The following is a 25,202-nucleotide window of genomic DNA, read 5'->3' as shown; positions in this document are numbered from 1 at the left end:
TCAACTAAAGGAATTATTATTAAGGTGGTGTTTGTTTTTATGGCTTTTTGCTGAAAACAATTTGTTTTCAAAATTTAGGTTGTCTGTTTTTCTATTTTTTTCATGACTTATTATAAACTTTTTACTAAATAGAAAAAACCAAAATATGTAGAGTGTGTTTGTTTTTTAGCTTTTTGCTAAAAGTAATTTGCTTTCAGACTTTAGGTTGTTTATTTTTCTACTTTTTCATGATTTATTATAAACTTTTTACTGAATAGAAAAAATCAAAATATTTGACTTTTTCTAAATAGAAAAAATAACATGCTAATTTTTCTTTACCTTTTAATGCTTAATAGAAATAAAATATTATAAAAGCAAACGGTCTAATACTTAACACTATTAAGCATTAAATTTTTATTTAGAATTAAGTAAAAAAAAACACACTACGGTAGTTTTTTTTAAATAGAAAAAATAATATATTGGTTTTTCTATACTTTTTAATAGTTAATAGAAATAAAATATTATAAAAACAAACAACCTAATATTTAACACTATTAAGCATTATGGTTCTATTTAGAATTAAGTAAAAAAACAAACACCACCTAAGTTAATGTTTCATCTTTAATCAACCCATTTAAGTTGGAGTAAAATCACTCATTTTATAACTATGTACAAGAGCATTAAAGGAGCATAGGGAGAAAAAGAGGGTGGTGAGTAATATAATTAGTGCATTTTATGCAATAGAAATGAAATGAAATCCTAATAGTTAAGATATGAAATAAAATAGAGAAAAATCTTAATTTTAGTAGAAGGAAGTATTTGATATGGATAATAAAAATCTATAGACAATAATAAATCAAAAATAAAATATTCATTTTCATTCTTATTTCTCGTGGTTCTCTCACAGAAAGCTTTTTTTTTCTTCGAGTCTCTCACACGCAAATATTTGTGATCTAAAAACATGTCACAATTTTGATTATTTCTTTGTTCTAGAATTTGGGTTTCTTCGTAATGTTGCTTTATTCTTTTCTTTTCTTTTCTTTTTCCATTTTTCTTTTTGTTGAAAAAGGGTGCCCAATTTTCTTTTGTTTTTTCACCAGCCAAGCACACCAAAAAGAATGAAAGATTAGAGATCACTATCTTTCCTTCTATACTTTTTTATTTATTATTCATTTTTTATTTTTAAAAAAACTTTTATCATAGAGTATAGATATCATTAACATACATACATAAATTACAAACAATCCCTATTTCCCTCAAATTCTATGTAGATGAGGATTCTATATCACCTAAATAAGAAAAGCATGCAAAAAAAAAAAAAAAAAAAAAAATTTAAATAACCTAACTAGACTGAAAGAGAAGTAGAAGAAGAGAAGATGCTGAAAAAGGTGAAAGAATAAATTACGGTACATTTCTCAAAGCAAGGTTCAAAGGACAGGTGGCGTGGTGCTAAACGAAGGTTGGGACGGGTAGTGTAATGTCAACAATATGCCTTGCCATTTGTTGCTTGCATGGCGACGGTTAGATAATCATTCTCATTATATCTATCATTTATCCTTAATGGTATTATTATTTACAATTATGCCATTACATGACAGAAAAAAAAAAAAATCTTTTGCTCGAGGTTGTATATATGCATAATGGTATAATTGTAAATATTTGAACAAGTTAGGATAAATAAAGTATTAATAAAATGTATTATGACTTTATATACATATATTTCAAAAAATATTTATTTGAAATATTTCATTTATTTTTTCTTAAGTAATTATTGGTATAAAAAATTGCAACCCACTTGAATAATTTCTTCTATTAATTACAATGATTAAGTATTAATATAATAAAGTAAAAATTTTAAGATTATTGAAGGTACGAAATAATGAGAGTTATTTGATGACGGGGTGGGGTGGAAAGAGAATAAATAAATTAATAATGGAGGTGTGAGTGGTAACTGGTAGGAGAGGGGAAAGAGAGAAGCAGCTTGGCGCGGCGGCTAACAAGAGCCACCACAACTAAACAAAAGGCGCAAGAGAGTAATGATACAGACAAGTCCCATGTGGTCCCCACTTACAGCCTGTCTCCCTCGCTTCTCTCTCTTAACTCTAATTTACTCCCTTTCTCTCTCTCCCTCTCAGTCGTTAATGCCTCCTCCACCTCTCTCCTCTCACTCTCTCTTTTATCATCTCCTTTCTTCCCCCAAACCCACCCACTCTCTTCCCGAAAACAGAGAAACAGTCCATCTTTCTCAGGGCTTTGAGCCATGGATTATCACATCTATGGCTTCCCCAATCTCAAGATGATCAACATCCTCTTCCTCGCTTCTTTCTTCCTCCTCTCTACCCATGCCCATTCTTCTGCATTGCCCAGGAAGCCCTCTTCTTCCTCCAACTCTCCTCAAATCAACTCCAACTCTGTCCTCGTTGCTCTTCTTGACTCCCATTATACCGAGCTCGCGGAGCTTGTTGAGAAAGCCCTCCTCTTGCCCACCCTTGAGGACGCTGTCGGCAAACACAATATCACCATCTTCGCCCCAAGAAACGAGGCTTTGGAGCGTGACCTTGACCCTGAGTTCAAGCGCTTTCTTCTCGAGCCCGGAAATCTCAAGTCTCTCCAGACTCTTCTCTTGTTTCATATCATTCCTAACCGTATTGGTTCCGGTGAGTGGCCGGAGGGGCTTTCCGGAGACCCCACGCATAGCACCTTGTCCAATGATCGGCTTCGTTTGGAGAGTAAGGGTTCTGGTGTGAGGAGTGTGGATCTGGCGGCGGTGGTCCAACCCGACGCCGTTCTTCGGCCCGACGGGGTTATTCACGGGATCGAGAGGCTGTTGATTCCCCGGTCCGTCGAGGAGGACTTTAACCGCAGGAGGAGTCTCCGGTCCATTTCTGCCGTTCTGCCAGAGGGGGCGCCGGAGGTTGATCCTAGGACGCACCGCCTGAAAAAGCCAGTGTCGGTCCCTGCCGGAGCCCCTCCGGTGCTTCCGATCTACGACGCCATGGCCCCTGGACCCTCCCTAGCTCCAGCGCCGGCGCCTGGGCCCGGCGGTCCCCGCGGCCACTTCGACGGCGAGAGCCAGGTCAAGGACTTCATCCAAACTCTACTACATTACGGCGGGTACAACGAAATGGCGGACATTCTCGTCAACCTCACCTCTCTCGCCACCGAAATGGGCCGATTAGTCTCTGAAGGCTATGTTTTGACAGTCTTGGCACCCAACGACGAGGCCATGGCGAAGCTCACCACAGACCAACTGAGCGAGCCGGGAGCGCCGGAGCAGATTATGTACTATCATCTGGTGCCGGAGTACCAGACGGAAGAGAGTATGTACAATGCCGTGAGACGCTTCGGGAAAGTCCGATACGATACGCTGCGTTTACCGCACAAAGTTGTGGCTCAGGAGGCCGATGGATCGGTCAAATTCGGAGAAGGCGACGGCTCAGCATATCTTTTTGACCCCGACATTTACACCGACGGCCGGATTTCAGTTCAGGGTATAGACGGCGTGTTATTCCCGGCGGAGGAGAAGGAGACCAAACTCGAAGCCAAAACGAGTCGGGTCACCAAGCTTGTTGCCAAGCCCAGGAGAGGTATTTTTTATCTACGTCTTGTTTTAATTTTCACTGCACATTGCCATATGGAATGCTGTATATTTCTTGAGAAAGGATAGGAAAATTGCTTGGGTGAAAATGTGGATTAGTAGGAAGTCTTTCTTTTTCCTAGACAGCCAAACGTGGCCTTAGGTTTATGTCGAAAGGTCATAGTCTAGCGTGAGAGATGGGCATTGAGTTGAGTGTTAATTGATGGTGTAGTTAGTGGTGTTAGTGGGTAACTTGGAATCATGGCATCGAGCCTCGTTTTCCATTGCTTTTGACGAGTTCTTCTCCATCCTTTTATATAAACATATGCCCATATTTAGTGGTGGTAGCTGTCTCTGTAGCATCCACCTTGACTCAACTTTTGAGGTCTTTGATTTGATCTTAGGAGACTCGAGAGACTTCACCCACAACTGGCACATCTGATTGTGCTTTTCTCTTTTGTGGGAAAGGAAGCAAACAAGAAATTAGAAATTGGAGGGTGTGAATGGGTAAAAGGGGGTTCAATTGTAGAATTACCAAATAAAATGCTTTTTGTCACTTGGGGGTGGAAGGTTAGGAGTGGGGTGGGGATTTGTGGGGGAGAGATGATAGGATCCGTGATCATGAATATATATATATATATATATATATATATATTTAGACACACACATATCTAACATAACAAAGTGACAAGAAAGAAAACATGATCTGAAAGGTGCTTTTAAGGAATTGTTGATGCTTCTTTAACAAGGAACTATGTTGCAACAGGTTGTAGCCTCAAAATCCAGCTTACCCCAGCTGTGATCCATGATTTCTTTTCTTGCTCACCACCATATGCAACTTCAACTGCCTGTATATAAATGATATCCCCTCCATTTGACTCTGAATATATTATGCAAAAAATCCTTTGCATGATCAATTGGCATGAAATATTCCACCTGGAAAAAAAGGAAGAAAAAAGAGAAGAGTTGGCATGATAATTAATGTATCTATTAACCCTGAGGGGCAGTTCAATTGGTTCGGCCTTGGGTTTGCTCCCTAATGGTCACCAATTCAAGTCCCCTCAGGATCACTGGAGGTTTACCCAGTCGTTAACTTTAGGGCCCCATGAGATTAGTTGAGGTGCGCGTAAGCTGGCCTACACATCCATGATTATCAAAAAAGAAAAAAAAAATTATGTAGCTGTTGCCCTCTGTTTTATATGAATTGACCTTGATTTGGTAGTAGTTTGATGTAGGTAATAATATATAGATAAGTTTATGAAACATATGTATGCATTAGGTGATTGATTCAATATATGATTCTTAATTAATTATTTCTGTTATGCAATATAAATGCAGTTTCTGTATGCATTTGACTTACATTTAATTGTGTATGTGACAGGGAAATTGATGGAAGTTGCATGTAGGATGCTAGGGGCGTTTGGTCAAGATTCTCGTTTCACTACCTGTCAATAAAAACACTCTCCTCCCCAATTTCACAAAACAAAATATGAAACATGTAAAGATGAAGAAAGGGTAAATTCATTTGTTTTTACGCAGCCATCAACCATATATGTCATTTGTGTAATTTGGTTTAAGCTCCATTGGATTCTTAGGCTAAAAGTGCATGTGGGGTTATAAATCTTGCAGTTGTACGTAGATGCTGAAGGGGATGTGTGCTGGATTTGCTTGGAAACCCTGAGAAGAGAAAGTTCATTACTGTTATTTTGTTATGAATACTGTAATTATCAATATCCATTTATATTTTTTTTTTTCCCAACTGAGTTTGTGTTTGTGTTTGATTCATCACCACTGGAACACCATTGTCTTCCACCGAAACTCACTGTCATTTTTTGGCTGATGGGATCCTTGTGAGTCAAATATAAACCTCCTCTGTTTGATATTTTTGTTTTAGCTATTGATTAAATAAGAATGGGTTTTGTATGTGTGCATGGACATGGACCTTCATTTGGTTTGGTGGTGTAATTTGCCAGCAATGGTGGTGGCTGGTGGGTGGCGGTGCTTTTGTCTCATTGATTCTATTTGTCGTGTAGGACAGCTTGGGTGCATAGTTTCTCAGGGTAGGAGGGGCCACCGTCTTATTCCTCTAATAATTGTCAATGATTCCTCTGGTTAAACCCGATTTTTTTTCTATTAAGAATCGTTGGCTTAGTTTTCTTTAAGGTTGATGTGGGTTTTTGCCATTTCTCTTAAATAAATGGAACTCATTGTTACAAGGTAAGATCCCAGCAGCAATTCACAGGGGAAACCTTGAAGGAGGGAGGAGGGACGTGGGTTGGAGGGCAGCCTGCCCCAACTAGTGTTCTCTTGAACCATGGGACTTTTGACAAGAGTACGGTAATTTAAAAAAATTATTCTTAAATTAACGGAGGAGAAAAAGTGATACCAAATGTATGGTAGTTTTTGTCATGTAAGAGAGAGGGTCCGTGGATAAATTTTTTTTTAAGCAAAATTGCTTTTTGAAAAGATAATTTTTTTATAAAAAAAAAAATTAAAAATGGAAATCCAAAAAAGAAAAAAAAATTCAAAAGGGAAATTGTCTCAATTTCCTATTAAAAGAAATTAATATTATAAAAAATTGAAAATCCAAACTAATTTAAAAAAAAAAATTCAAAGGGAAATCATTTTTTGAAGAGACGATTTTCCATTAAAAAAAATTTAATATTACAAAAAAAAAATTTTAGAAAAATCCCAAATTAAAAAAAAAATTAATATGACAAAAAATTGGAAATCCAAATTAATTTAAAAAATAAAAAATAAAAAAGAAATCATCTTTTCAAGAGACAATTTTCCCATTTAAAAAAAAAAATTCAAAAGGGAAATCGTCTCTTGAAGAGATGATTTCTGATTAAAAAAATCGTTCCATTAAAAAAAAATTAATATTACAAAAAATAATTTTTTTAAAAATAAAAATCCCAAATTAAAAAAAATTAATATTACAAAATTTAGTTTGGATTTCCAATTTTTTGTAATATTATTTTTTTTAATGGGAAATCGTCTTTGAATTTTTTTTTTTAATGGGAAATCATCTTTCAATTTTTTTTTTAATTTAGTTTGGAAAATCATTTCCAATTTTTTGTAATAATTTTTTTTAATGGGAATTTGTCTTTTCAAGAGACGATTTCTCTTTTGAATTTTTTTTTTATTTCCGTTAATTTTTTTTTTTAAAATCGTCTTTTCAAAAGACGATTTTGCTTAAAAAAAAATTTATCCGTGCCCTCTCTCCATGGCAAAAACTACCATACATTTGGAATAACTTTTTCTGTTACAATAATTTAAGAATAATTTTTTAAAATTACCGTACTCTTGTCAAAAGTACTTGAAACATGGGTGTCTCTTAGCTTAGCTTGAGAGTGTTGAAGTCGTTGGAATACTAACCGCCCTTTAATCCAAAATTTTCATTCTTCCGATTCTCTTCATCTCTACACGCATGGAATACCTTGTCGTAGAATATAGTCGGTCACCACCCACTGTTGTGTGCAAAAGCTAAAGAGAGTGGGTCCTCCCATGAATGGAGTAATTGGGATCCATGCATGACTCACGGAATGGATTTGATGGAAAGGATTTGATAAAAAAGAGGAGGGAGGTTAATAATAGGGTTTGGAGGATGCGGGTGTTGCCAACATGGGACTTGACCTGAACCACAGTATTTTATTCGCCTACCAATCATTCCAATTCCCACACCCACCTTTAAAAAAATAAAAAAAATAAAAATTAGAAACAGATGTAAGGAATTTTTCGCTGATATATTTCATAACACACATGCCTAAGTTTAGAATAAGAAGGGAGATGAGAAAGAAGAGAAAATTTATTGGCAGGAAGAAATCAGGAGTGTTTGCCAACAGAGAAAATGGATGGGAATTAGTGTGGTCCAAAAACCCAATTTGAATTGGATGAACATGGGATTGAAGCAACAACCTGGGCAGGATTTTTTTTCATACTCTAGGTCTTTCCTTTCTTCAAGCTCTGGGTGGTTCAGATACTTGTTTTGGCTTTGCTTTCTGTCTTTCACTTTCTGCTTCTGTGGTCTTTGGTGTTAGTATGAGAGGTTTTTCATGGGTCCATCCAATTTAATCCGTAGGCCCTCAAGAGTAATTTTAAGCCATAATAGCTCACAAATTTCTTGTGTCATAGATCTCATTACAATTGATTGTTTTTTTACTTCTTCAAGTCATTAAGTTTCCTCCAAGAAAGGTGTAGTAACCTGATGTTGATCTCTTGTTTACCATTGATCCAACATAGTCAACATTCATGTAGGCTTCAAGGAACAAAATTGTACCTTTTCTAAAGAGAATTATCATTCCTAAGCTACCTTTAAGATATTGTAAAATCCTATAGATAGCTTGTAAGTGGACCTCCTTTGAATCATGCATAAACTGGCTCATTACACTCATGACATAGGCAATAGGCAATATCTGGTCTTACCTGTGACAAGTAAATCAATCATCCCAATAATCTTTGATACACACCTCAATCCACTCTGTAATGCTCCACCAAGCTTATGATTTGCTTCAATTAGAGTCTCTATCAATTTACATTCAAACTTTCCCGTCTCCTTAAGCAAGTCAAGATATGTGTATTAGGATACAAAAATTCCCTCTTTTAACTATGCCACTTTAATTCCTAAAAAGTACTTTAGCTTGCCCAAATCCTTTATCTGAAACTTCTCTGCAAGACGTTGTCAAAATGCCTCTTTTTCTTTTGGATCACTCTTGATCATAATTATGTCATCAATACACACCAATAAAGGTGTAACTCCCCTTATATCAAAATTTCTAATGAACAAAGTTTTATTTCCTTGGTTTTGTTTAAACCCTAAAGCTAACATAACCTTTATAAATCTTCCAAACTATGCCTTATTCTTGTCTAAACTTCCTCCAAAATCGAGAAGAACTTTCATATAGATTTCTTCATCTATTTCGTCATGGGGAAATACATTTTCTAGAACAAACTGTTGTAAATTCAAATAAAAAAGAGTTGCATTGTTGTAAATACATTTTTTTTTTCTCATTGTTATGTTTGTGGCATGGTGATAATTTCATGATTCGGGAACTTAAGATATGAAATAGTGTTGATTTTAGACTATTATATTTTCTCTTTATTTAACAAATATAGGAATAATGAGGGATAATTTGGGAACTTAAGGATGAAATAATGTTGATACTTGACTCTTATATTCTCTCTTTATTTAACAAATATAAGTATAATTAGGGAAAAACCTAGAACAAATGAAATTGAAAAGTACAAAAGTAATATAGAGGAAACAAAAGAAGGATTAAGTGTTGAATTATGTTGAACAATTTAAGAATGTTGATTCTAATTTGGGATTTCTTCATTAAATTTTCAAAATCCATGAATAAATTTTTTACTTTTTATAAAATATTTATTGAGATAAATGGAGCATTAATGGTTGTGATGTTTTGGATAGAAAACATAAATTTCAAGCTGGTTATCAATTTGTAAGTCTAAAATAACTGATCATTGAATTCACTATTTGCTAAATGTTTAAAATAATTCTTCCATGTATCTTAAACAGATTGAAGTTAAGATGTTTTTGCCTGCTGGATGTTCAAACAATAGTGTCATGATGTAATTAGATAGCTTTATATAGTGCTAGATTCCTAGGTCTATTGTTTTTTCATGATGTTCAATCTACTGAGAATGAATATTAAAAGAAGTTGCAATTAGAGTTGTCAACCTCAACATAAAAAATAAATGATTCAATCCAATTATTTTTGTCATGGGAATTTTTAAGGATTTGAATGTATTAAATGCTTAATTAAAAAGTTATAAGGTTTTAAAAAAAAATTAAAACTAAAAAAAAAAAATTAAATTTCGAAATTTCCAAAGAATTTGAAAAATATAGATAAACCTTTAAATTTTTAATTTTAATTTTTATTCTTTAATTTTTTTTTTTTTTTCAAATTAACTTATCAAATATAGATTTGATTTTAGAGCTTCTTAAAGGTGTTAGTGATAACTAAGACTGTTAACTTCATATAGTTTTGGATCATATATGAATTATGTTATTAGCTTTGATAAATAATTAAGTTCCTAATTTTTTGTGATGAATAAAAAGGTTAATATTTTCTTTTCTTTTAGAAACACAACTCATTAAATGCCATAATTTTGTTAACTAACTTGCAGGGAAGCCCAATTCTGATACTTGGATTCTGTCTCCCTAACGCTCTTCACCCTTTGGTTTTTGGTCTTTCTCCGGGTACACTATTAGAATTTTAATAGTTAAGTGCTGGTTTGGATACATTTTCTATTTTCTTTTCTTTTTTATTTTTTTGGGAAAAATGCTCATACACCCCTTAAACTTTTAACTACTGGTCAAAAGACCCCCTTAACTTTTTTATTGACCAATTTACTCCTTAAACTATTCACAATTGCCAAATTAATACTTCAGTTAGTCACACGTTAAAATACTAACGGAATAAACACATGCCACTCACGTGGCTTTTAAATACAAACTAAAAAAAACTCAAACATCCAAAACTCAACGGAAGAGAAGAGAACCAGTCCAGGTCCGGCAGAGAGAGAGAGAGAGAGAGAGACTGCACACCGTTCATAGCCATTGCCAAGCTTCTCTCCGCCGTCTCGCCGCCCTTGTCCCGGCGGCGCCTTGGTGGTTCCGCCGCACTGTTCAATCTGGGTATGTCTTTTTTTTTTTTTTCTTCTTCTTCTTACGTCTTGCTATTTAAATCTTCTAAGAACTTTTATTTTTTTTTAATCTCCATGTGCGAATTTTTATTGTAGAAATTCTTGTTTTGGTTTAATTTCTAGGTTGGGTCTCTATGAAATTCTTGGTTTTTTACTTTCTCCATGTGCCTTTCACCAAATGTTGCATTTGAGGATGCCATAGAGCTGTTTGATTAAATGCCTGAGAGAGATATGGCTACTGCTAAGGGGGTTTGGTTGCTTAGTTATCCAATTTTCCAAATATGCTGGCCTTCCAAGTTTCCCTTGCAACCCATTTGCTACAAAAAAATATCAAACACAATAATTGGTTCTGTAATGATCCAGAAGCCAATAACTAAATCTTCAATTAGAGAAATTTCATTAATTTTGTCACTTGCAAATATGCCTTGTATCCATCCAAGAAATAATGCAGAGCTACATAAGGATTGATCATGAACATCCAAAATCCTGTTTATGAATCCCTTGGTATTTTTAGTGTGTTCCAGTTTGGTCCAAACTTGCCATGTCTAATTACACTATAGAATTAGTGTAGCACTTTTCTTTTTTTATTATGAGAAGATAATGTAGTTTTTCCATATGTTCAGGCAAGGTCACTTTGTAAGTAAGCCTTACGGTCTTAATGTCTTAACAGCCATCTTATGCAACATTTGCAATGACGAAGCAGTTGATACTGAAAAATCATAAACATAGTTTCAAAATTTGCATTAAGTCACTAAAGATTTTACCTAGTTTGATCCAAATAAGTTTATTTTTTATGATAATTCATTAGTTGGGATAGAGGGAATTTGATCACCGAATGTCTTTGTAACTCAACTGATTTAAGGTTTCTAAATACTTTGGAATATGGATCCATTTAAAAGAATATTATTAATTTTTACATTTTTCTACTGTTGCTAGGTGCATTTTTTTTTTTTTTCCCCTAAAGATGCTGGGTGCAGCTAAGTAATATTAATATGTAATATATAGTTTACTGTTAAAGATATGGCTTTTGGTTAGTGTTAAAGATACTGAGTCTCGGTGTAATGATTCCAGCCATATGGTCTACTGACTAAGCTAGCATGTTGTAATATTTTGAATTATGTGAATTGAACTAGCAGCAATCATGCACATGTGCATGAGCAAATTGTTATATTTTTTTTCTCACTATTCTCTATATTGTTTTTTTTTTTTTTAATTATTTTTTCTCCAGCTCTTCTATTAATGTTCTTGTTAATTTTGTATTGTAGCCATGGATGAAAGTCCACTATCACTCCCTGGAAATTCACCTTCTATGCCAAATGTACAAGCCCCTCAATCCCAATATGATTTTATTGAGGCTGATGGCCAATCTGAAATTGTTAATGTTCCAATTGATGTGGAGGATGACAAGGATGACGAAGATTACAATTTGAGTGATTTTTCTGAATCTGATGATGATATAATTGAAGATTTTGGTATGGAGGATGATGGAATCAATAGAGCAATTGGAGGCAAGCAGCTTGAGGGAGTTTGGAATGGTGAAGGAGATTCAGATCATGGGGATAGTGATGAGTTAAGGAATGCAGAAGGGTCATCTGATGATGAAGGGAATTCAAGGCCTAGGTTCCTTGAGTTTAACCAGCGCATTGGCATGGAGAATGTACAGTTAGTGAAGGATCAAAAATTTGCATCACATGTCATCTTCAAGGAGGCACTAAAGGAGTGGTGTATTAAAAAAAAACATGATTTTGAGTATAAGCACAATGATAAGTGGAGAGTGACAGCTGTATGTAAAAAAAAATGTGGTTGGAAGATACATGCATCCCAAACACAAATGGGAGATGCCTTTCAAATCAAAAGTTTTAAAAGCATTCATACGTGTGGCAAGGATCATAAGAATAGTAAGATTTCTTCAAGGTGGCTAGCCAATAAATATTTGCCATTCTTTAGAGATGATCATACTTGGACAGCAAATGCATTGAAAGGTGCAGTGTTTAGGGACCATGAAGTTGATGTGACTTTGGACCAATGTTATAAGGCTAAGAGAATGGCATTCAAGATGATACATGGTGTTGAGGAGAAGCAGTATGAGAGACTTTGGGACTATGCAACTGCTATTAGGAAGTGGAATGTGGGTAGCACAGTGAAGATACAAACTACGAATGATGTGTTTGAGAGAATGTATATTTGTCTTGATGCTTGCAAAAGGGGATTTTTAGCAGGTTGTAGGCCACTTATTGGGATAGATGGTTGTCATTTGAAGGGGACAACAGGTGGACAGTTGTTGGTTGCTGTTGGAAAGGATGGGAATGATAATATCTTCCCAATCGCTTTTGCTATCGTTGAAATTGAGAATAAAAGCTCTTGGACCTGGTTTCTACAATGCTTGTTGGATGACATTGGACATGTGGATGAGAATGGATGGGTCTTTATCTCAGACCGACAGAAGGCAAGAAACAATTAATGTGCATGTGAATTATTTATTTATTTTTTAAAAATATCATGATCTATAACCTGAATATGAATAACTAATGTATATTTGCGTATTTTTTATGGCAGGGATTAGTAGAGACCTTTAAAGATTTGATGCCTAATGCAGAGCACAGATTTTGTGTTAGGCATTTACATGCAAATTTCAAGAAGGATTTTCCTGGGAAGGTACTCAAAGATGCAATGTGGAGTGCTGCTAGGGCAACAACAAAGAATTCTTTTGACTTCCACATGGATGAGTTGAAGAAGCTAGATGTGAAGGCATATGAGTGGCTTGTGAAGTTAGATGTGAGAACATGGAGCAGACATGCTTTTAATCCAAGAAGCAAGAGTGACAATCTAGTAAACAATATAGCAGAGTCTTTCAATGCTTGGATTTTGGAGGCTAGGGATAAACCAGTGTTGACAATGATGGAGATCATAAGAGTGATGTTGATGCAAAGGTTGCAAACCAAAAGAGATCATATGAGAAGGTATGAATGGAGGGTTTGTCCAAGAATCTATAAGAAGCTTGAGAGGATAAAAAGCGAGGTTGGACATTGCATTTCTCGTTGGAATGGAGAGTCCAAATATGAGGTGGAGTATATTTATGGTGGAAGATATGTGGTGGACTTGAATGAGAGGACTTGTGGTTGTGGGAGATGGGGATTGAGTGGAATCCTATGTTTTCATGCTGCTGCTGCAATAATTGAGCATGGAGAGCAACTTGAGACTTATGTAGACATTGCTTACACTAAGGAGACATTCCTAAGTTGTTACCAATGGATGATAAGCCCACTTCCAAGCCATGAACAATGGCCAAAAACACCCTATGACCTAATCAAGCCCCCAAAATTTACAAAGAAAGTAGGCAAGCATAAGAAGGTAAGAAAGAGGGAGGCAGGAGAACCTATTAATGCATTTAGGGTGAGCAAGAAAGGAACTGCCATGAAATGTGGGAATTGTTTCCAGTGGGGCCATAATCAAAGAACTTGTAAAGCTCCTGATAACCCCAACAAGAAGGCTTATAAAAAGAAAAAGAAAGGGCAATTAGAATAATCATCTACATCTGGAGCTAAAGGGAGTAAAAAATTATTGGTAAATTTCAAGTACTACTTTGTTGAACTTTTCATCCAAATTTCAAGTACTACTTTGTTAAACTTTTTCAACTTTTTTGGCTTTTTATAGGGTACTCAGCAATCAAATATAGGTACTCAACAGTCAAGTCAAAGTCGTACAAAGGACAACACTAGTGGAAGTAAGAAGGATAAGGGAAAGGCTAAGGTTTAGTGGCAGCAAGAAGATAAATAATTTTTTAGTTCAATAATTTGTTTAGTGATACACAGCCTTCTAAAAATATTGATGGAGCCAGTATACTTTTGTTTTTCAATATTGCTTGGAAAGTGTAATTATTGATTCATTGAGTGTTATTTTTTTGGCAAACAATATACCATTTGTGAACACTTATTTGATATTTCAATTCATGGCATATTGAGATCCTTTTAAGAATACTGATGGAGCTAGTATACTTTTGTTTTTCAATATTGCTGGAAAAGTGTAATTATTGATTTATTTTCTTAGAGTTATTGCATAAAGTTCAATTCATGGCAGATTGGGACACATTCATTTTTGGTGGTTATTGCATAAAGAGAAGAAGTATGCATCAACCAAATCACTCATACAACTTGAATCAAAATAAAGAGAAGAAGTAAGATCATCCCAAGATTGTTTACTTTCCTTGTTGACTACTTGAATTATTACAGTGTCAAATCTACATCACACAACTCAAACCCTCCATAGCAACCTCTCAATTTAATGGCTGTAAGAGAACCTATAACAGAAGGGGGACATATCCCATTGGCTTCTATTTTTCATTTCTCCTATATGACTTGAAACCTTTACAAGTATCAATGGAAGAAGAAAAAAAATGTAACTATACATTTCTTCCATCTAAAGAATAGAAACAGATTTCATAATTCTTGCAGTCACAAGGTTCCTAAAGATCTGGTAGTGTTATCTTCCCAAAGTTGTTGCGATCAAGCTTACTAAAGTAATCGCAGATCAGCAATATATCTTTCTCCCCAATCTTTCCCATCTCTTTGAGCTTGTAAATTACATTATCTGATTTGCTGAAACAAATAAGGGAAATATTTAGGGTTGATTTCTACATGAAGAAGGAGAAAATTAAGAAATAATAATTGAAGTGCAAATGGGAAGAAATAATAATTCATGTTTGATATGTTTTTGTTGCAAATGGGTTGCAAGGGAAACTTGGAAGGCCAGCATATTTGGAAAATTGGATAACCAAGCAACCAAACCCCCTTAGCAGTAGTCATATCTCTCTCAGGCATTTAATCAAACAGCTCTATGGCATACTCAAATGCAATAGTTGGTGAAAGGCACATGGAGAAAGTAAAAAACCAAGAATTTCATAGAGACCCAACCTAGAAATTAAACCAAAACAAGAATTTCTACAATAAAAATTCGCATATGGAGATTTAAAAAAAAATAAAAGTTCTTAGAAAATTTAAATAGCAAGACTTAAGAAGAAAAAAAAAAAAAGACATACCCAGATTGAACAATGCGGCGGAACCACCAAGGAGCCGTCGGGACAAGGGCGGCGAGACGGCGGAGAGAAGCTTGGCAGTGGCTATGAACGGCGTGCAGTCTCTCTCTCTCTCTTTCTCTCTCTCTCTGCCGGACCTGGACTGGTTCTCTTCTCTTCCGTTGGGTTTTGGATGTTTGGGTGTTTTTCAGTTTATATTTAAAAGCCACGTGAGTGGCATGTGTTTATTCCGTTAGTGTTTTAACGTGTGACTAACTGAAGTATTAATTTGGCAGTTATGAATAATTTAAGGAGTAAATTGGCCAATAAAAATGTTAAGGGGGTCTTTTGACCGGTAGTTAAAAGTTTAAGGGGTGTATGAGCATTTTTCCCTTTTTTTTTAAAAAACAAGAATTAGTGCTAAGTTATGTATAAAAATTTTTGACATTCTTTTAATCATTCACAAATTTTAAAAATTTTAGCATTATTTTGATCCTATTTGATAGCAAAAGTGATAATTATTTTCTTACAAAATTCCTTTCATTATAAAAACAAAAACAGTGAGAAGTTTCATTTTGTTTTTCCTTTTTTTAGTTCTTTTCTTTTCTAAAATGTAAAAATATTTAAATAATTTTTTTTATATAAATGATAAGTCTAGAATTATTATTTTTTTAAAAACTGAAAAATGTATTATCAAAATATTATTATACTATTTTTTTACTTTTTCTTCCTCTAAAGAAAAAGGAGTTTTTCTTCTTTGTAGTGTGAAAAAGAAATATGAAAACAAAAATTAAATTATGATTGTGTCATTGCCTTAATATTGAGGTGATGGTATTCCATCATACCTTGATGTGGTATAATATGGTGGATGCTTGAGGACATGCAAATATAGGAGAGGAGGCAAACCCTTCACAACATTTACACTTGTGCCTCATAGAGCATGTCTTCTTCACCCCATATTTGTAAATGAGGACCATATCCAATGCCTTTACCATGGTTTAGTATAAGGAGAAGTAAATAAGCAAAAGTTTACTTGCTATACTAATAAAAACTTACAATATCAATTAGTAATACATAAAATCAAAACAATTGCTTGCTCATGGGTACTAATAAACCTTGGAAATGATGATGGATGAAGTTTAGGTTGGGAGTGCTAGATGGAAAATGTTGTCAACACGATTGCTTAATGTAAAAATAAAATCATTGTCATGTATGTTTTGAGCAATAGTGAATTATCTTGATTTGGCCTAGTAGTGACTCTCCAATAGCCTTCCTTCTTTGCAACCTCCAGCAAGATTTAAAATCCATACTAAGGTATATGCATTGAGATCTTTCGATCTATTGATTTGAATGTATGCAACGGGTTGAAAGGTATGTTGACTTGGATAGTATGGGATGATTCATTTTATCTATTTCCTTAGGTTATCAATTTTAGGCTATTTGATTCATTGTTAATGAGATCTATATTGATGCATGTATCATCATTGATTCCTTAGGTTCAATTGTTGCTCTTCCCTTGACTGCATTATTGAAAATGGGTTCTTGGCTTTCAACTAAAATTCAATGCCAAGGTGAGTCAATTTTTTTCCACATTTCATTTGATATTGGTTCTAACTATTATATTTTTCTTAAACATATGAAAAAAGTTATAATTTCAATTATACTTATTAGTCATTGCATGTATAATTTAGAAATTTTCTATCCTTCCTATCTTTGTTACAAGTTGGAAAGGAAACTAGTTTGTTGAAAGAAGAGAAATCATTATGTTGATGAAGGCATGATGCCAAAAACCATGAAGATTACATCGATCAATTAACTCATTAAGAGGTTAAATTAGGTTTTTGTAGATTATGGTTTATCTTAATCGTCATTGCATTCATGTTTGTTCTTTTATTGAAGGACTTAGAAATTGTTGTTGAAACATTTTGATATGATTAATAAATTTGGATGTAATTATTGTATATAAACTAGTTATATTAATTATTCAAACTAAGTTATTTTACATCCATATTTGAAGATATTTTAATTAGTAAAATTTGAATTCAGTTTATAATTTTTAATTGTTTTTTATTTAATTATACAGGAAATTTATTATTTTAATAAGAGGATATAAATATTATTTTTAATAGCAAGTGTTCAAAGATGACGTTCTTATAATTGTCAAAATTGGTAATTTTGTAAAAAAATATTTCAATAAAAATTATTCAATTATGACACTCATACGAGTGTCATTATTAATATTATTCAAAGATGACGCTTTTTAAAAGCGTCATTGTTGGCTAATATATACACTGACAGGCCGGAATATGACACTTTAGAGAAACGTCATCTTTTCTCTTTCTTGACACTTAAAAAACGTCATTGTTTATCTTTTTTTCTTGTAGTGAAATGTGCAAGAGAGCAAACACCATAGGCTTCTTTAATGAACCTAAAAAAATTTTAGCTTTTCAATTCTCCAAGTTCTATATTTCTGTACTTTGATTGTTCCTCTCTAGAATTCTCGTCATTAGCGACATACACTTGGCTTAGCTATTGTCCCTATTTATTTAAAACCACTAGCACTGTTGATACTCTATGGTTTACCATGAAGTTTCCAATGGTTTCTTTTGTGTATTGTAGATTTTTACAATATGTGCACCAAATATTGTCCTTAGTCATAGAAAAATCATATCTACCATCGTTTGAAATTGCTATCTCTTGGTTTTGTTGTAACAAGGGGTTTAAGTTTCAGCTAGTTGAGAATTAATCATAATACCTAGTCATCTTTCTTCTACTCAAATAATGGATGATAAATCTTCCTTTCCCAAGACTTAACTCAACTTGATCAAATTCAATATTAAGGCTAGTAAGAAACTAAAAAATCTGTTCCCTTTGAACAAACTCTCTTAGCATTGCAATGTTTTCACTATTTCATTTTAAATACTTTGGTAATAATCTATTTCTTACCAAAGACTTTTTCATGAGATTATAAAATCTAATCACTAATTTTTCTCCTTATTTAGTGGTTGAATGATTTCATAAATTCGAGCCATGCCACATACCTTAGAATAAGTTTGTCTTATTGTCTCCCAAATCTCTTTAGCCATGGTAAGGAACATACAAGTGTCATTAATTTTGTGCAACATAAAATTCCATGATCACAGAATCCACTTCATCCCATTGGTTGAACTTGGATCTTCAGGCCTCAAACCTATGTCAATTAGATGACTTAGTTTGTCTTTCCCTTTCAAAAAAGTTTACATTAGTTGAGATCATTGGAAATAGTTTTAGTCATTCAACTGATACGTTGAATTGATATTAAGTAACTCTTCAATGGTTTGATAAGGCAAAGTTTCACCAAAGACAACTACGGGTGTGGCAAAAGTCTCATATATGTCAAACATGATGAAATCCCAAAAATTGCAATCAAAGATTGAACTAAAAAAATGAATGAAAGATGAAAAATAAAATAAATAAAGCACACAGCAATGAAGGCTGAAAGAATTAGGCTTGAAAACTTGAACAAAAATCATCCATGAAAGCTAATGAAGAATGTCAAAATGGCTCTAATACCATAGAGGAGAAAGTGTTAAAAAATTCTTATGGTATCAATTGTTACAATCCTAATTTATATCCTAGATTTATAAAGAAGTTAAGAAAATAAATAAACTAATAATCCCTATAAATCAGGGATTATTCTTCCTAGTCTAATTTACAACTATACATAATTTTCTAATCTAATTTACATCTATACACAGTTAAAATGGGAAAATGAAGATTTCTAATAGAATAAAAACAATTTTTAAAAGTATTTTACAAAAATATTGGTGTTTAATAAATTTTCTTTAAAAATAAAAAACTAAAAACTTATTTGGATTAGTTGTTTTTAAAATAATTTTATATTTTGATTTTGAAAAAACATTCTAAATTTAATTTATATAATATTAATTAAATTTAATTCAAGTCTTATTAAATTTAATTTCAAAGGGCCATGTGTTGCAGCACTTCAATTGTCTTCTCCCTTCCAAGCTTCGAAGATTGCCCATGTGGTTGGTGGTATTTATTAAAATTAATAGGCACAGCATTATTATAATATCAAAACAAACTATATACTTATAATACCAAAAGCAAGTCAAACCAAGTAGAGAAAGGGAAGAATGGAGAATTTGTGCCTTAAAATGCTCTGCAAAACCGATGAATTTGGAAAGAAGCTTCCCATATATATCAATCGGTTGAATGAAAGGTTTTTTTGGATCCATCCATGTAAACCTAGTTTTTGAATTAATTGTCTAAATCCATAATATTTGCCTTAGACAACTAATATTACACAATCTGATAAGGCTCCATTTCAGTAAAACTGGAAGTGACATGGGAAGGAGAGAAAAAAAGGGTAAGGAGGGAAGCCATTCTGTTTCAAACAATGCCAGCAATAGATTTGATTGTTGAAGAAATGAAACCAGATGTATCAAGTTCTTTTGAAGGCTTCATCTGGGCAATTGTCTTACTCATTTTCACAAAATAGCAGGAGAAGATCAAATAACCAAATTTTTAGAACATGACGTGACTCCTGCTCTCCCGCCCACATCTCAGCCGAAGATAATTTTACTAGTGAGAAATTGCTGAATGTTGTGCTATATTAAACGTACTATGTTTGATAAAAAAAATTGAGACATAGCCTACATTTTCTATCCACCTATTTTTGCAAACATCTTCACTGCACAGGAATTGTATTCACATTACTTGTATTGAAACTCCATGAGCCTTCCCCATTAAACAAAATCACAAGCAATAGCAGTAAAACATAACTCTTTCCAAAGAAGCAAACCATGATGAGTCCAATGTTTAAAAGGTTAAAGGCAGGCTTGAGGGGTTTTTACCTAAATGAGGTGAGCCGTAAGCCTAAATAACAAAAAATTATCATAAAAAAAAAAGGCACAAAGTCACAATAATATTAAGTAATAAAAAAGACATAAACTTCATAAAGATTAAATTAGTTATTTTTCATTGTTAATAGCTCTAATTTAGTTCTTTTTTCTCTAATAAAAGTTATCTTTCACTCATGGTTTTACCAAATAATTTTCAACATATCCTATTGCTATATCATCCTCCTCCCCATTGGTGTTAAAATTCATCCATCCTTCTTCTTTACCCACCAATTGTAGCAGCATCCTTTTTGTCTATCCATAATTAGATTATATGTGAGATCAACCACTAGGATAGTCAACAATTCTCTGATTCTTCTCAATCTCTGTTTTTCCTTTCCATTTGAAAAGTTAATTGAAAGTCAAGTAAACCCTTAGTTTGTAAAAGGTTTAACCAAAGTAGGGACCCAATACAAAATTCATGAAATCTATATCAGAAGTCCACAAAAGCATAAATGATACAACCTATTAAACCTCATTGAATATTGAGGCTTAAGTCTCTTATAAAATATATACAAAAAGCCTACAAAGGCTGAAAATCCTTTAGATATTTTATGCTTAGGCCTCAACAGCATTGAGGTCATAGGATCAAAGCTATAAGCCTCGACAGGGTGAGGAGTAAACCTGAATAATCCTTTAATTGAGGCTATAGCCTCAAGGCTAATTTGTAAAGCCTTGCCTTGAGATGAGCCTCCAAGCGTTAGCCTCAATAGCCTTCTAAAACATGGTATGAGTCTAAATTGAATCCTTTTACAAAGACATGATGACTACAGGGTTAAGGTTGGGAGAAATTTAGCAAATATCTAAGAGAATACAACAGGATTTTTTGAGGTTTTATTGTTGATCAAATAAATTATGAACTTGTTCTCTCAGGCAAGCAGCTGAATATTTTCCAGCAGTCATGAACAATTCTTGATTAGGACTAAGGATACTTGCTGGTAACAAGAGAAGAAACTCTTTGAACAGTAGAAGATATTAGTTTAGAAGACCAGTTTGGGTTCCAAGTCTGTAAATCTTGCATCCATATTAGATGTAACCAGATTCAACAAGATGGCAAAAAAATGGACAATTCACTGATTACAGAGGCCCCATTTAGATAGCAGGAAGAACAAGATGAACAAAGAATCTTTCCTGCCTATTGTTGCTTCAAAGATCCAAACAGAGAGACCAAGTGTTTTGCCACTTTTAAAGGATATTTTGGAAGGATTGTTCTCCATTAACACATGAAGCTAGTGACATTTCTCTGATAATGACTGTCTTTTAGTAGAGAGCAACCCAATGGAAGTACTAATCCAACAACAACATTAGACATCTAAACAATAAAAAGTAAAACAATCCAATTGCAACAAGCTAATCTAATACCATATAAAACACCCAAAATACAAGTTAACGACATTTTTTAACATTAGAGAATATTACAAGACGATGGTTTAAGCTTATATATTGATCTCCAAAAGCATGTTAAAAAAAAAAACCGAAATACAAAGTCCTTGGTTGAAAATGAAATGGATCAACAAAACGATGACATACTTCACGGCAGATTCATGACATCCATATATCATCTAAGTATGAATAGGCCAGCAGCCAAAAGGATGTTATAGACGATAATCATGTTGAACAGAGCCATTTACCATGACTGGTATAAACCAAACAATCACAGAATTAAACACTCCTCAGCCACAGTATAACAACAAAAACCCATTACAACAATATAAGCCCTTGTAAGATTTAGATCAGTATAAGCCCCTCATACGGCGCAAAATTCATGATTAAAACATATATAGATCATTTAAGTTCAAAGTCAAATTCCAATCCATTCGAATCAAAATTATAATCTCTAGAATTCTACAAAACCGAAACGCAAAACAGGGACTAAAAGTAGTTCAAGTTATAACCCCTAATCTCCGCCAGCCTTCTGGTAAACATAGGTGAGGCCACACTTACCACAGTAGTGCCGATCAAAATGGTTTGCCATAAAGGTACCCGCACCGCACTCAGCATTGGGGCACTCCTTCCTCAGCCGCTGAACCTTCCCGGAATCATCAACCTTGTAGAACTGCAAAACAGCGAGCTTGACCTTCTTCTTCTTGTGCTTGATCTTCTTGGGCTTGGTGTAGGTCTTCTTCTTGCGCTTCTTGGCGCCACCACGGAGGCGGAGCACCAGGTGGAGGGTCGACTCCTTCTGGATGTTGTAGTCGGCTAGGGTTCGGCCGTCCTCCAGCTGTTTTCCAGCGAAGATGAGACGCTGCTGGTCCGGTGGGATGCCTTCCTTGTCCTGGATCTTAGCCTTGGCATTGTCGATGGTGTCAGACGATTCAACCTCTAAGGTTATGGTCTTCCCCGTTAGGGTTTTCACGAAGATCTGCATCTTGGCTCCTTTTCTGTGGAGGGCCTTCAGGGATGAGGATTATCTTTGCATTTATATAGTGGAGCGTGTGTTAGAGGGTTAGGGTTATAATGTGGTTGGTGGGCTGCGGGTCTACGAGGGTTGATGCAGATGCGGGGTTTTAGACACGTCAACGATAATCGGCAATAGTTTTAAAACATGAAGAAAAATGACATTGTTTCGCCCTTTCCACGAAAAAATCGATAATATATACATATATATATATATATATATATAGATATATATGTATATCGATAGATATTTTGACACAAAATATCGATAAACAAAAAATTCATCAAAACTTATGAAAATGTAAATAAAAAAAACTCTTAAAAATGAAATTAGATATATTGGATATATTGAAGATATTGGAGATATATCGATAGATATTTTGACACAAAATATCGATAAACAAAAAATTCATCAAAACTTATGAAAATGTAAATAAAAAAAACTCTTAAAAATGAAATTAGAAGTATAATAGACGTTTTGAAGTTGTTTTATTGAAGAAATTAATATATGTATGATATGATTTGTAATATTAAATTTAATTATATAGTGTCGGTTGATAAAAAAAAATGTGAATTTTGTAAATGTAGACTTATTATGAGGTTAAATTATTACAAATATATTAATAATGTGATTTAAGTATATTACCATGTTAAGTTAATTTACTTACTTCTATTAAAAATATTTTAATTAATTATAAAAATATACTAATTTAAATTCAATGTTATACTAATTTAAAAATGTACTAAGTTAATTTATTCTCAATATATTATTATTACACTTGAATATCAAAATAAAATAAAATTATTAATTTAAAACTAAATTAGTGCAAATATACTAATTATGTTATTTAAATATATTTATGATTTTTATTTAAAAATATTGGTAAATTTTGATACAAAATATTTTTATTTAAAAATATTGATAATTTTATTTATGACTTTATATTTGTTTTATATTTAATTAGTATACAAATTTAATTATAAGATAATTAAAATTAACTTATTTATAATAATTTAATTTTTTTACCGATTTTTCACCTATATATCTCCGATATATCCAATACATCCCCGAAATTTCAACGATTTTTTCTCATTTATGATCGATATTTTGCTTATATCGCCGATATTTACTGATATTTCCTTCGGATGATATATTTTACCTATATATCGTATCCACCTTCTCCGATACACGATATATCGGTGATATATCCCGATATTTTCTTCCTTGCCCCAACCCATTCCACCTCACCTTACCTTACATCACAAAACTAACTATTTTTTAAAATTATTTTGATATTTCGTACAATAAAACTTTATTTAGAAACTTGAAATGTTTTTTTATTTATTTTCTATTTTTAAAATAATATTTTATTCTTAATCATTCTTCATATTTACATATTTATTTTATGAAATAGTTTTTAAAAAATAAATAAAAACCATTAAAATGTGTTCTTAGAAAATATCTTATTTTATATATTTAAAAAAAAAACTAAAAACCGTTTTTGAAAATAACTTCTAAACAGACTCTTAAATTTTCAATTTTCAATCTCATCTAAATGAATTAAGCTTTCTTTGATGGTGATGCTTGCCACACTACCAAGTTCTTATAACTAATGAGACTCCCAATTTAGCAATTTCATAAGTGTAATTTGTCCCATTTCATGAAATGGAGAGCATCATTCTCATCCCATTAGTAGTTAGTTGTTGAGCTCTTTTTTTTTTTTATTATTACTAATGAACGTTTTTCAAGTGTTTCGGGTTTTTTTTAGCGGGAAGGTACGGTAAAGACCGTAGTACCCCTCTAAGTCCTTAAAGTCGAGTCTCTACTTATAAAATGAAGCTGATGTGACAATAAATAGGAAAATCAATGGATACTCAAATCGATCATGCACATATGGGAATCAAAACATGCATAGAGAATGACTAGAATGAGAGTGGATGCGTACCTAGGCCGCGAATGAGCAATGCGCTATCATAAAAATGAGGTTAGTGTACAATAAAGAGAACATAATATATCACATGTATCACCAAACAAAAATGAAAACTATTCAAGGGAAAATTGGAGTCTTAGAGATTATTTGAAAATTGGATTTTTAGAAATTAAATGTAAGAATGAGAATTTTAGAAATTAAATTTGAAAGAAATTGGAAATTTGAAAATTATTTGAGAGTTTGGGATTTAAAAAAAAAATTAAATTACGAAAATTGAGACTTCGGAAATTAAATTTTGAAAAAAAATCAAAAGAGAAAATTATTTGAGAAGTAGAAACTATGAAAATTGAATTATAAAAATTGGAAATCATTCGAAAGCGGAATTTTTAGAAATGAATGAATAAAATTATAATGATAATAATAAGTGAATAACTGAATAAATGCGAGAATTGGAATATTGGAAACTAAAAATTAAGTTCGGAGATAGGAAAATTGGAATTTCAGATAACTAAATTTGGAAATCGGAATTTTGAAAAATTATTTAAAGACGGAATTTTAAATAAATGAATAAGTGAATAAATAAATTAATGGAATAATAATAATGACGAAATAATAATGATTGAATAAATAATTGCGAAAGTTAGAATTTTGGAAATTAGAAATTGAACTTAGGAATTGGAAATTTAAAGAATTATTTAGAGATGAAATTTTAAATAAACGAACAAATGAATGAATAAATG

General features: G+C 33.0%; 3 protein-coding genes across 5 annotated transcripts; 2 read left to right on the top strand and 1 right to left on the bottom strand.

Annotated features, from left to right (window-relative positions):
• The first annotated feature begins 2,066 nt into the window (after nucleotides 1-2,066).
• LOC100252982 (fasciclin-like arabinogalactan protein 17) lies at nucleotides 2,067-5,487 on the top strand. 3 transcript variants are annotated; one of them, XR_786348.3, is made up of 3 exons: nucleotides 2,102-3,566; nucleotides 4,938-5,071; nucleotides 5,186-5,487. XR_786348.3 is itself a non-coding variant. In XM_019221776.2 (3 exons), the coding sequence occupies exons 1-2, from the start codon at nucleotides 2,240-2,242 to the stop codon at nucleotides 5,009-5,011; spliced, it is 1,401 nt and encodes a 466-aa protein (XP_019077321.1). In that variant the 5' UTR covers nucleotides 2,102-2,239; the 3' UTR covers nucleotides 5,012-5,054; nucleotides 5,186-5,487. The 3 variants fall into 3 exon arrangements, 2 of the variants coding, with proteins under 2 accessions (XP_002270321.1, XP_019077321.1); XM_019221776.2 differs by having other exon boundaries at nucleotides 4,938-5,054; XM_002270285.5 differs by having other exon boundaries at nucleotides 2,067-3,566; nucleotides 4,938-5,487.
• Nucleotides 5,488-11,489: 6,002 nt separating this feature from the next.
• On the top strand, nucleotides 11,490-13,747 carry LOC104879996 (uncharacterized). Its single transcript, XM_059738834.1, has 3 exons — nucleotides 11,490-11,946; nucleotides 12,190-12,668; nucleotides 12,779-13,747. The coding sequence occupies exons 1-3, from the start codon at nucleotides 11,490-11,492 to the stop codon at nucleotides 13,745-13,747; spliced, it is 1,905 nt and encodes a 634-aa protein (XP_059594817.1).
• An 8,091-nt stretch (nucleotides 13,748-21,838) lies between these two features.
• On the bottom strand, nucleotides 21,839-22,705 carry LOC100247863 (ubiquitin-ribosomal protein eS31 fusion protein). The gene has a single exon (XM_002270134.5). It carries the CDS (start codon nucleotides 22,500-22,502, stop codon nucleotides 22,032-22,034), a length of 471 nt encoding a protein of 156 aa, XP_002270170.1. The 5' UTR covers nucleotides 22,503-22,705; the 3' UTR covers nucleotides 21,839-22,031.
• Between the last annotated feature and the right edge of the window lie 2,497 nt (nucleotides 22,706-25,202).

This window comes from Vitis vinifera, chromosome 8 (genome assembly GCF_030704535.1).
Source record: "Vitis vinifera cultivar Pinot Noir 40024 chromosome 8, ASM3070453v1".
Taxonomy (NCBI): domain Eukaryota; kingdom Viridiplantae; phylum Streptophyta; class Magnoliopsida; order Vitales; family Vitaceae; genus Vitis; species Vitis vinifera.
This window is presented reverse-complemented; position numbering and strand designations above follow the sequence as displayed.